Source organism: Vigna unguiculata, chromosome 3 (genome assembly GCF_004118075.2).
Source record: "Vigna unguiculata cultivar IT97K-499-35 chromosome 3, ASM411807v1, whole genome shotgun sequence".
Classification (NCBI taxonomy): Eukaryota; Viridiplantae; Streptophyta; class Magnoliopsida; order Fabales; family Fabaceae; genus Vigna; species Vigna unguiculata.
The window spans coordinates 56,437,459-56,450,449 of record NC_040281.1 but is presented as its reverse complement, the minus strand read 5'-3'; the positions used below and the strand labels follow the sequence as shown (position 1 = coordinate 56,450,449).

The window sequence follows — 12,991 nt, the reverse complement described above, 5'->3', positions numbered from 1 at the left end:
AAAAAAGAACTTATTCAAAATTACTCAAACTTCCTCCTAATAAATAAATAAATAAATATACTGTATGGCATGTTAAACCAATTAAATTCAATATCTTTTTGAGAAGAAAAGTTGAAGTACATATATAAATTTACCTTATAGGAGGATTAACAAATATAATCCTTTTGATAGACATTTTATAGTTTTCTAAAATTATAACAAAATAGGAGGAAGTGACAATAAAATAATATAAAACTCTTAAATTTTGAATCATTTATAGTAATTTAACCATAAAAGAATATCAAAGAGTATATCATATTAACATCTCTTCCCATCTTAAGCCTTCTCCACAACACCATTAACGACCTCAAACCATGCCACGTCAGAATTTGTGAAGGGAAATTTCCTTATTTAACCTTTATTTCCGGAGGAGAAATTTCCCTTTTGGAGGTATTATATGTGAATGAAAAAGAAAAAACAAATTACATTTTTTATATTTTTTTTTCTTCTTCCCTGAACAAGTTGCCATACTTGTATTCCAGCCTCTATTCTTACCCTTGCACACTGGTTAGTTGAGTCTTTCTTCCATTTTCTTTAGGCTTGTTTCAGTCAAACTCGCATGCTTCACACTTCACTCTCCAAATTTAACACTCTTAACTTCTCACCAACTTTCTGCCATGTCAACAAACCACCTCAGGAATGGATATGGAGATTCTGAACCTCTCCTTCGTCAAGCTCTACTGTCTTCTTCACAGAGATCCATTGTCAACTCAACATCGCAGGTTGCTATTGTCGGCGTCAATGTCAGCCCAATTGAGAGTCTCGATTATGAGTAAGTTTTTTCTCATTTTTTTTTCATCTGGGTGTGGCGCTTTTGTCCAAAGGTAAAATCTTTTCCGTGACCCACCTCTCAAGTCTCGCTCTTTCTGTTTTGGGTATGCAGAATTTTTGAGAACGAGTTCTTCAAGCAGGATTGGAGGAGCAGAGGGAAGACTCAGATATTTCAGTACATTTTTATGAAGTGGCTCTTGTGCCTTATCGTTGGCGTGATCGTTAGCCTTATTGGCTTCTGCAACAATCTCGCGGTGGAGAATCTCGCTGGCATCAAGTTTGTGGTCACCTCTAATATGATGTTGGAGAAGAGGTAACAATGTTTTACATTCTTTTGTTTTATTTGTCTCTCTGACGATTTATAGTTTATTTTCATGGATTGGCTGACTTTTGGAAGCTTGGAATTTCTCGCAGGTTTCAGTTGGCCTTCTTCATATTTTTTGTTTCTAATTTGGGTCTCACGCTTTTTGCCTCCTTAATTACGGCTTTGATAGCACCTGCGGCCACAGGTTCGGGTATACCTGAGGTGAAGGCTTACCTAAATGGGGTGGATGCACCTGGAATATTTACTGTGCAAACTCTTTTTGTTAAGGTATACTATGAACTAACACGACACTTATTTAGTGCTTTGTCTGTACAATAATGTGATCTTGGTCCCTATGATGATCATATTTCATATGATTTTGATGTTCTTCTTTGACCTATGTTTGCATGCAAATGTAGTTAAATTATAGAGGAAAACAATAGCAACACATTTTCTAAAACACAATTATTAATGAAGTAGGTTTTATTAAATTCCAACCAATAGTTTAAGAGTGTTTTGAGAAGCATATTGCTAGTATTTTTCTTGGAACAGGGGACTTTAAAAGTTCTAGGTGCCAGGTGGACCCATGGTTGAAGTCACTTGTAAGTGCAAAACGGAAGCCACTTCCCTTTCCTATTATCATTCATTGAAATTGCTATTGGCACTTCACAAAGTGGTGTAAATATTGTAACATTTTCCTGTAGTCAGTAACTTTCCATTCTATATTGTTAATTTTTGTTTACATAACCTTTTGTTTATCTCTGGATAATGTTAGTTGAGTAACACATTTCAAAAATTTTTAACATACACTACTAAGTTGTTAAGAGCTGTGAAGTGATGAAAAATTTATGCAACTTTTGTGGTGTGCAAATGATCTTTCCAAGTACATTTTTAGCCATATTACCCATCATTTTTGTCCCCTATCCACCATCTATGGTGCTTTCTATATTCTCTCTTTTATTTTCCTCCCTTAATTGATGGAGCACTTGTTGTGATAGGATTCTGAAACTAATATTAAATTTTTATGTTTCTCCAACATCATGTTGTTTCATGATATGGGTAACACTGTCTCTTAATTAACAAGTACTCTGGATGCCTTTATTAAATTCATCCTCAAACCGGAATTCTTGTTTTCCCTGAGAAGATATTTACTTTCATGTTGGTTCTTTCTACAGATTATTGGAAGCATTACAGCAGTTTCTTCATCACTTCTTATTGGGAAGGCAGGGCCTATGGTGCATACAGGTGCATGTGTAGCAGCATTAGTAGGTCAGGGTGGGTCAAAGAGATATGGGTTATCGTGGAAATGGTTACAGTTTTTTAAGAATGACCGTGATCGGAGAGATCTAATAACATGTGGATCAGCGGCTGGAATGGCTGCTGCTTTCCGCTCCCCTGTTGGTGGTGTGTTGTTTGCTCTAGAAGAGATGGCATCTTGGTTTGTTTGCCTATCTATACACATTAAATTTTTTCTCCTATAAACTCTCAATTTTTCATGATTTTTTCTTGAGAATTGGAATCATACTTTTTCTTATGAATGGTTTTTGTCAATGATGTTTATTTCCTCCTTACCTTTATTTTTAGTGACAAAAAATGTGTCTTGAATTATGTTATTTCTTGTATGTTTTCAGCTGCATATTGTGGCCAAACTTGATCCAATATAATTTTATTCTGCACCATTTTGTTTACAGACATGTTAAATCAAACTCCTCTAAAACTATAATAGCTCTTTTTTCTTATCAAGCATAACTTTCATTGGGTTTGGGTGGTTTGTTAGGCATATATTGTTAGGCTGCTGATTAATTGTCCTCAGGCTCGGATCTATGTGTTTCTTTACAAGGGCTGGTTGAGGTCCTTCAGCTTTCAGATGACAATTGCACTGGCTTCTTTTCATTCTCTCCCAGTTTCCCCATAGTTGTCTTCTTATAAATGTCTTCTCTTATTGTTTTTTAGAATTGGTTTTCCTTTAGTTACTGTGGATGAATTGTTATGTTTTATCTTATCAATCTTAAACTCCATAAGTCTATTTGTTCCCTTAGTAAATGTTTGATTTCTGTTCTACAGGTGGAGAAGTGCCCTTCTGTGGAGAGCTTTCTTCACAGCTGCAATAGTTGCAATATTGCTCCGTGCCATGATTGACCTATGTTTAAGTGGTAAATGTGGGCTATTTGGTAAAGGGGGACTGATAATGTTTGATGTTTATTCAGCGAGTATTTCATATCATTTGGTGGATGTTCCTCCAGTGTTTATTCTTGGTGTTATAGGGGGGTTACTTGGAAGCTTATTTAATTTGCTGCTGAGCAAAGTTCTTCGGATATACAATTTTATCAATGAGTGAGCTATCTTTTAGCCTTAAGTGCATTCAGCAATTTGAATTTCTCCTAACATTTTACGGTACATTATACAAAGCTCATTCTTTCCATCATTTACTTTTGCAGGAAAGGAACCATTTTTAAAATTTTGCTTGCTTGTGTGATCTCCGTTTGTACATCCTGCCTTCTTTTTGGTTTGCCATGGTTTACATCTTGCCGACCTTGTCCACCTAATCCGACTGAACCGTGTCCTACAATCGGCCGGTCTGGTATCTACAAGAAGTTCCAGTGCGCTCCTAATCATTACAATGATCTTGCAAGCCTCATTTTCAACACAAACGATGATGCTATTAGAAATCTATTTAGCAAGAACACCGATGATGAGTTTGAGGTTACATCAATGCTAATCTTTTTTGTTACATGTTTTCTGTTAAGTATCTTCAGCTATGGAGTTGTTGCTCCCGCTGGTCTTTTTGTGCCAGTTATTGTTACTGGTGCTTCTTATGGACGCATTGTTGGAATGCTGCTTGGCAAAAACTCGAATCTTAACCATGGTCTTTATGCTGTACTCGGTGCTGCTTCTTTTCTTGGTGGATCCATGAGGACGACAGTTTCTCTGTGTGTAATTATTCTAGAACTCACCAACAACCTCTTGTTGCTACCCTTAATCATGATGGTGTTATTCATATCTAAGACTGTCGCAGATGCTTTCAACGCAAATATATATGACATTATAATGAAAGCCAAAGGTTTGCCATATTTAGAAACTCATGCTGAACCTTATATGAGGCAGCTAACAGTAGGTGATGTAGTAACAGGTCCACTGCAGACATTTAATGGCATCGAAAAGGTTCGTAACATCGTGTTTATTCTCAAAAGTACAGGACATAACGGGTTTCCTGTTATTGACGAGCCTCCTATGTCGGAAGCTCCGGTGTTATTTGGCATAATCCTCCGCGACCATCTTCTCACATTGCTGAAGAAGAAAGCTTTCATTTCCTCGCCTTCGGCAACCAGTGGAGCCGTCTTTGATAATTTTGCAGCCAATGATTTTGCAAAGAAGGGTTCAAGCAAGGTTCGTCTAAAGATAGAGGATATAGAGTTGTTGGAGGAAGAGATGGACATGTTCATAGATCTACATCCATTTACTAACACTTCTCCTTATACTGTTGTGGAGACAATGTCACTGGGAAAGGCCCTTACACTTTTTCGGGCGCTTGGTTTAAGGCATTTGCTTGTGATACCCAAGATTTCTAGTGTAAGTAAAATTCTCATGCCTTGTTAATTTTGATCAAGAAAGTTAATTGTGTCACCACTTCATTATTACTGTTCTCTAATGTTCACTCATCCAAGTTTTGTGCATGCTAACTGCAGAGATCACCTGTGGTTGGTATACTCACACGGCACGACTTCATTCCGGAACATATTTTGGGTTTGCATCCCTTTCTGGTAAGAAAGGCAGGGAAAATACTAAGATTTTAGCACCCTTGTCTAGGGAACACAAATTTGGTCAAAGAGCAACGCTCACATATTCTTGCTTAAGCTTTAGGGCATCTGACTAAGGCTTCCCAGCTCAATTATTCTTATGTTGCAGAAACAATTCTTATTCATGAGACCAGATTACTAGTAATAGTTTTTTTTTTCCATCTCCATGGAATACAGAGCTGAGTCATATTGCAAAATAATAATTGTATGATTCAGTGAGCCCTTTTTTCAACTATTGCTCATTGTTGCACTTTGTACATAATTTGTGATATATAATTGCCTGCCATAAAATTGTGTATTGTCAATTGCATGAAGCTGCTTAAGACAGTAATTAATAGCCTTTCATCAAGGGATTTCGTTTTACTTTAACTTCATTATATTGTCTTAATAATTTAATCGTGATTGTCTGAAGGTGCTTCTCCTCGCAGTCATAAATAGTAGTTTATTCAGTTTTTCAATGGATATGTTTAGGAGTAAAATTTCAGAAGTAGTAAAATTTCGTTGTGTTGAACTAAGTTCTGGAACTCGCCCATTTTTGAAGCCGATTTTCACTAGGACATAAAAAGTAACACAATATATGTTCCATCCTTTAAGAACAAGTTCATATTTTACAAAATCCACTGTCAACTCTACACAGACAAATACTTCAGTGGCAAGAAAAGGAAGTTCCTCGCCCTATATTTTCTTTTGTGGAAGTATGTTTATTCAGGTCTTGCTTTCTGAGCCAGTTGCATTTGGTTGCCACTTCCTAAGTAATGTTCACACTTCACAATAATGACTCATTAGGCAAAGTCACCGAGAAAGATTCAAATGACATCACATCATTTCTTTATCCATACTTAGGTAGGATTGATAAAAAAAGAAAATTCTTAGAGAAAAAAGAGATAAAGACCAACTTCACTATATCATCATCATGAAAAAGCACTACTTATTTTCTCCTTGCACTCTTGAGGTAATCTGCCCTTATTGCCCACAATTGCTCGCTCACCGATTTCATGTCAGGTCTATCTGCTCGAATGGGTGCGGCACATTGAAATGCCAAATCAAACATCTTCATCAGAACACCTGTGTTTACTGCTTCTTCCATTAAAGGATCCACCAGTTCCACTACACTTCCTTCGTTGTACTTCCTGAAGGCCTGCATAAAGATCAAACACATTTTATACCTAAACTAACAATTTTTAATAGATTCACAAAGTAATTCTTTTGTGATGACAATGCATGAAAACAAAGTATGAGCTTACCCATCTAAGTGTAACACGCTCTTCAACAGTTTTCTTCAACTCCACGGGACGGCGGCCAGACACGATTTCTAAAAGCAAAATTCCAAACGAATAAACGTCACTCCTGGGAGTGAGTTGGTATGTTTTCATATACTCAGGATCCAAATAACCAACTGTTCCCTTCACTTTGGTAGAAATGTGTGTCTCGTCAGTGTTTACAGGCCCTAGCTTTGCAAATCCAAAATCAGCAACTTTAGCTCGCATGCTTTCTGTCAGAAGAATGTTGGATGATTTCACGTCTCGATGGATAATTTGCTTTTCTGTTCCAAGACATCACAAAGGCTACGCATCAAGATTCAATAGGCATATGTATAAATATTAAATATTATTAGACTATGGTAAGCATGCAGCTTGAACATACTAGAATTAACACAAGTGAAAAACTGAGAGAGAGAGGAAGACTATGAAGTGAGAATGATGAATGAATCTCAATCATAACGGTTAATATAAGGCTATTAAATTTCCCCACCTCTAACTAGATATGCCACTAATATAAGATTGATTGCACTGTAATACGTTGGAAACATACTCGGTGATCATTACTAGAGTGTAATGTCGTGTCAATGCTGTTTCAATAAACAAACAACACATGAAACCCTACTTAAGGCATTTTTCCATAAACTCAAGATTTCAAAGCATCTATTTATACTATAGTTGTGTAAGATGTCGTGAAGAACAATCTTGCAGTTGGTTTGTAGGAAAAAGAAAATGTTGGAGAACAAAATATACGTACTACAGTAATCACTACCTGCATACAGATGTAGATAGGTCAAGCCATGAGCAACATCAATTGCAATTTCAAGGCGCTGATTGAAGTCTAGTGCTTTTCCACGCATGCCTGCAAATAGTATAACATGATATTCTGTATTAGATTCAATATTCAAAGACAGACGTTGGCAGATAACAGTGCATAGTCTTACCATCCAAATGTTCTCTAAGGGTACCATTTGGCACAAATTCTGTAATAAGGAGGCGTTCATTTCCTTTGTCAATATAACCTAGTAGCTTCACCAGGTTTCGGTGATCAATTTTGGCCAGAAGTTGAACTTCACTGCTGAATTCTGCTCTCAAACTATCAAAATGTTCCTATACGATTTAGCCATATCAGAGCACGGAGAAAGTAAGTACTTCTACCATTTCAGTGGTATATGACAGTCAAAGCATTTCATAATAAAATTTGATGCATAATTTTGTAACAAAACAGAATCCAGAACTTGAGCATTCTAAGATTAGGTGCAGACTTTTAAACTACATACTCAGCGCTACTTACCTTTTTTGCACGTTTTACAGCCACGACCAGACCATCTTCCAACTTGGCCTTGTAGACAGTTCCAAAACCCCCTTCTCCTATTTGCAATGTTTCTGAGAAGTTATTAGTAGCTCTTGTAACTTGGTTCAAATCGAGATGCAATGATTGAAGTCTACTGAGTTTTGGATTCATTGAGAATCTTGATGGACTAGCGGGCACCCGCAGTGGACTGGCTGGAATCTTGTCAGTAACGGAGGCTTCAAAGGAGGAAACTGAATCCACTACAAGATCAAAGTTGTCCATAATTTATTCAAGTGTAACTGGAAACATAGTCTTAAATAATAATAAAGAAAGAAAAAGAAAGCATATAATAACCATAGAAACTGAAGTTTTTGTTGGGATGCACACACACAGAAAACAGAGACAAAGTAATTGTGAAAAATACACTTTTCACAATAGTTTGACGGCAATAGTCTCACACTTGTGAGTTTGATGTACTGTACATTTATAGAGAAAAATTGGAACTGAAATACAACTCATCACTCCTTAATTCAGTTTCTCAACATTGAAAACATTCAATTTATCTCTCAAATTTAAATCTTTCAGCCCTCGTGGATTTGGTGAAAACATTTGTAACTTGATGATGAGTGTTGCAACATATCAAATCCAGTTTTCCTTCATTCACTTGATCTCTCAAATAGTGAACAATATGCTTACTCCTACCATGAGTTAAAGGATTCTTTGATAAATTTATTATAGACTTGTTAATGATCAACTTCATTCCTACATCATGCTTTAGCTTCAACTCCATCCACAATTGTTCTAGCCATGCAGCATAGCAACAACTATGTACTTTGCTTCACGTGTAGACAGCGCAACCACTTGTTCCTTCTTCGAGCTCCAAGAGGTCGAGGCTCCCTTTAAAATGAACACAAAACCTTCAGTACTCTTACGATCATCCTTATCACCTCCTCAATCTGCATATGTGAATCGAACAACTTTAATTCTCGGAGTTGAAGTAGTGTTTTGTGGAAACAGAATATCATTTGCCATAATTCCTTTCATGTATCTGCGAATTCATTTGGCAACTAGAAGATGAGATACCTTGGGATTCTGCATGTATAGGATTCTGCATGTATGTCTATATTACTCCTACAACGAATTTTATATTAGGTAGTGTATGACAAAGATACCTTAAAGAGACAACAACAATTTTCTTATACTCAGTTCATCTACTTGCTCATTAGTTCCTTCTTTCTCTAGTATTAAAATAGTCTCAGTTGGAGTAGCTGTTGAATTACAACTAAGCATATTGAATCTCTTTAACATCTCCATCACATACCTCCTTTGTTGTCACCATTCCTTCCTTTACTCTTGTGAATTCAAAACCCAAAGAATATGACAACTTTTCGAGGTTTGTCATTTCAAATGCATTCATCAACTCCCTCTTAATGGCATCAATCTCACCTTCATGATTCTCTATAATAAAAAGATCATCCACATATATACATATTATTACTAGGTTTTTAAAGCAATAGATGTACTTTATGCTTTACTTGATTCAACATTTTGTTCTTCATTAGTCTCAGCCTCTTCAGACTCAATAACAACCCCTCTATGTTGTTCATATGACGTCTAACTCCAATCACCGAACTCATCAAACACAACATCATTTCTCACTAACAATTTGTTTGTTAATGAGATTGAACTCATCAAACACAACATCATTTCTCACTCACATTTGGCTTGTTGTTGGACCAAACTTCTTTTGGAGTAACCTATTCTAATCTCTTAGATGGACATCTATTCAAAATATAAATAGCAGTTGACACAGCCTCCCCCGACAAATATTTTGGTAACTTCTTAGTCTTCAGCATACTTCGTACCATGCTCATAATGGTTCAAGTCTTCCAATCTACAGTACCATTATGTTATGGAGGAGTTACTTGATGTATATTCACCTTCTTCATATGTTCTCAAAACATTGAAAATTTGGCCATTGCTTCGTTCTACAATGTCTTTAAATTTCTTAAGGATTTCTAAAACATCACTCTTTCTTTGAAAATACACAAATTTTCAAGTAAATCCATGATTTCTTTAAAAAAACATCAATGGATGAAACAAAATACTTGTAACCTCCGAGCACTCGGTTTAGATAGGACAACAAACATGTAGTAGACCACTTGTAACTTATCCTTTGTTTTTGATAAAACATATCGCTGAAAAGAATTTTTTGCCTGCTTGGTCATTCTTTACCAACTTCTTTGGGGGGAAAATATGAGGTAAACCTTGTACCATGTTTCTAATCTTCAAGTTTCGTATATCTCGAAAATTAAGATGCTCAAGACGATAATGCCAAAGTCAATCCTCTTTATATATCATAGCTGCAAAACATTCGTGATCTACAACACCGATTCAAAATTGAAATTTGATTATTGGTTAGAGGTGATTTCAAAACCAAATGGTGTTTTTATCATACACTCGAAGCATTTTATCTTCTAATCTTGAAGTCTATCCTCTCTCAAGTAATTGAACAAGACTTAATAAATTTCTCTTCATTCTAGGAACAAACAAAACAGTTGTAATACAACCTTGGCCACCATTCTTCGTTTTAATCACTATCTTTCCCACCCCTTCTACCACTAAAGCACGATCATCCAACAAACTTCACCTTGCTCTCAGTTGATCCATCAAGACTTGTGAATCAATCTTTCCTTCCTGTCATATATCTTGAGCATCTTGTATCAATAATTTTCAAGTCCTTCTAGTTGAGTAGTGGTCACCGTTAACAACGCATGTTCTGAATCGTCATCCCTTTCTTCCCGAGCCATTTGGACTTCATCCCCTCCTTGGAATTGGTTTCCATCAATTCCCATTTTGTTACAATTATAAAACTCCACATTTTTTACAAAAATTGCGTCCCTTTTTTTGCTGAAAATCAACTCACTTCTTGCTATCCTCCTTCACGTTATTTTTGTTCACTTCTTTCCTCCACTTTTCTTTGTTCTTACCTTTCATATTGAAAGTTTCCTCTGGATTGGTATGTGCCTGAAGAGCTTCCTCATTCTTCGGTTCTTCTCCTTGTTCAATACTCTAAAGAACCCAGAAGCTCTTCAAGACTCAACTCTTCCAAGATTCTTTGATTCTTCTATAGCAATTATGTGATCAAACTTCGTTAGTAAAGCACACATATTTTCTCAATCACCTAGAACTCAACCATCTTCTCTCCAAGATCCTTCATTGTGTTTACCATCGTCTGAACATGGGTAATATACTTAGCCTTTGTCACGTTACTCTCTGTTGACAAAGGTTCATATTGTTGTCGTAACATCTTAAGATTCACTTTCATGGTCTTCGTGGCACCTCCATGAACCCTTTCAAGAATCTCCAGGCCTCCTTTGATGTCTTTGCTTGTGCAATCCTCTCAAAGTTTGTTATGTCAACACTCTAATACAAGATGAACAACGCCTTGCAATCTTTCTTTTCAATCACAACAACTCAGTGTTTGTATTTTCTTGTTGTCATAGTTCTTCATTGTGAGAATTGGAAGATTGGTAGTAATGGAAGTCATCTTATTCTTGCAACCTCAGCCCCTCCAAACCTTGTTCTTGATACCAATTGTTGGGATACACAAATAGAAGAAGAGAGAAAAGAGAGACAAAATAATTGTAAAAAATGCACAATGCGTCATACACTGTTCACAATAGTCTGATGGTAATAGTCTCACACCTGTGAGTATGATGTGAGTTTGATGTACTGCACATTTATAGAGAAAAATTGAAACTGAATTACACCTCAACCGTTTTTATGTTAACATTGGAATAGATTATTTATCACAGCATGTCAAAATACACATCTCTCAAATTCATAACATGAACGCAAATGCCTAGCATGTAAGTTATCTAGAGAAACTACAAAAAAGGTGGTAAAAGTTTACAAAAACATCAACTCACTTGAACTGGGGTCCTTGTTCAGAACAGCATGAGAAGTTGCTTTCCTTCTCTTAAAGAAACAAGGACAAAGAACAAGACAACATGCAAACAGAGCTCCCCCGGCAGAAATACCAACCACGTGGGCTGGCAGAGGCTTAGAATCTCCTTGCGGTTTAGATTCGGTATTTGAATCCTCTTTCAGAAGTTTCCTCCCTGCCTTTAAAGGAAAATCCACTGCAAACAATAAAAGCAAACACAAAGGTTAAAAGAAACGCTATTGTGAAGGATAGACATTACAAGTGGAAATGTACAGAAAATGTGCATAACCATCTCTCAAACCAAACTCAAATTAACATCATACTAGACCATACCAAAAGAAACATCCGTCACACATTTGACACTTCCAAAGTAGTCCTTCACATCACACCCCTTTTCAGTATACGATTGGAGAGCCTCACAGAAAGCAACCTTGTCCACTACATTGCCGTTTATGTAGAAAAGTTCCTGACTATGACTAGAATATGAATGTGCCACCCAATCAGTGCCACAATCCTTTGACTGTAAGACAACCTCCGAGCCAAAAATTGTTGACAGTTGCAGCAGCAGAACCAAGAATAACGCAGACATAGCCATTATTAACTAAACACAGCAATCCAATAGGAAAGCATCTCCTTGTAGCAGCACAGAAGCAATCAGGTGCATAAAACTACCTAACAAAACCGACAGAGTCCTGATCAAGCATCATATTTAGCCTGAAACACAAACCATCTGCACAGTTCCAAAATATTGACCAGAAGAACCCAGCAAACAATCAAAGGTGTTGGCCCAATTCACCAAATTGGGCCATCATGAATTGAATTGAATTTCTGAATGGAAAAAAGGCAAGATCAAATTCTGACAGTGGTTACAAAAGATGACCGTGAAAAAAAAAAGTTGCTTAGATGAAGTTACAGCTGCACGGTATTTCCTAAATTTCTCCAAAACCTCGACCACCCAATCGGACAAAAAGCCTCAAGGTGCCAGCTGGCAAGGGATCCAAGACAAGACCATGGAACTCAACAATTGTTGTTAGAATTCAGACTACCCAATCCACCCACAAAGAAGAAAAGACAAAAGAACTAAACTTTCCACTGAGAACCAAGGAAAGGTGGGTTTCTAGGAATCTGGGGCGTGCAAAAGAAGAGACTGGGAGCTGAACAAGAAGAGGCGGCTATGAAAAAATGAAAATAATAATTAATAAAAGTAAACCCAGGTTTACACTTCACAATTGTTCTATGCAGTAGCAGACTAACAGATAAGAATCAACACTATTTTTCATAAATATCAAGCTTAGTTTGAACACACAAATAGTGAGAAAGAAAAGAGAGAGAAAGACAATAAAGAATCAGCTGTGGACTCTGACGCAAAGCCAATTGCCGGCTCTACTTAATATACTGCTATTTAAATAATATTATTTTTCATCTCATATGCAAAAAGAAAATGAGATAAACTTTTTCATGATAATAATTATAACATTATTGTTGGCTCAAAATAAAACTCAATTTAATGTTTTCTAACATTCACCATAGTGGATTATGTGTGGTTTTTCTTTATCTTTCGATTGTAACAATGAATCA

The 12,991-nt window shown here is 36.5% G+C and overlaps 2 protein-coding genes across 2 annotated transcripts; one reads left to right on the top strand and one right to left on the bottom strand.

Moving 5' to 3' along the window:
• Window positions 1-495: 495 nt before the first annotated feature.
• Window positions 496-5,072, top strand: LOC114178050 (putative chloride channel-like protein CLC-g). Its single transcript, XM_028063731.1, has 7 exons — window positions 496-811; window positions 923-1,123; window positions 1,225-1,402; window positions 2,290-2,552; window positions 3,179-3,448; window positions 3,553-4,684; window positions 4,801-5,072. Exons 1-7 carry the CDS (start codon window positions 657-659, stop codon window positions 4,906-4,908), a joined length of 2,307 nt encoding a protein of 768 aa, XP_027919532.1. The 5' UTR covers window positions 496-656; the 3' UTR covers window positions 4,909-5,072.
• A 371-nt stretch (window positions 5,073-5,443) lies between these two features.
• LOC114178052 (calmodulin-binding receptor-like cytoplasmic kinase 3) lies at window positions 5,444-12,782 on the bottom strand. The gene is made up of 7 exons (XM_028063732.1): window positions 11,747-12,782; window positions 11,397-11,609; window positions 7,465-7,724; window positions 7,115-7,280; window positions 6,943-7,032; window positions 6,156-6,454; window positions 5,444-6,049 (listed from the first exon to the last, which is right to left on the bottom strand). Exons 1-7 carry the CDS (start codon window positions 12,006-12,008, stop codon window positions 5,840-5,842), a joined length of 1,500 nt encoding a protein of 499 aa, XP_027919533.1. The 5' UTR covers window positions 12,009-12,782; the 3' UTR covers window positions 5,444-5,839.
• Between the last annotated feature and the right edge of the window lie 209 nt (window positions 12,783-12,991).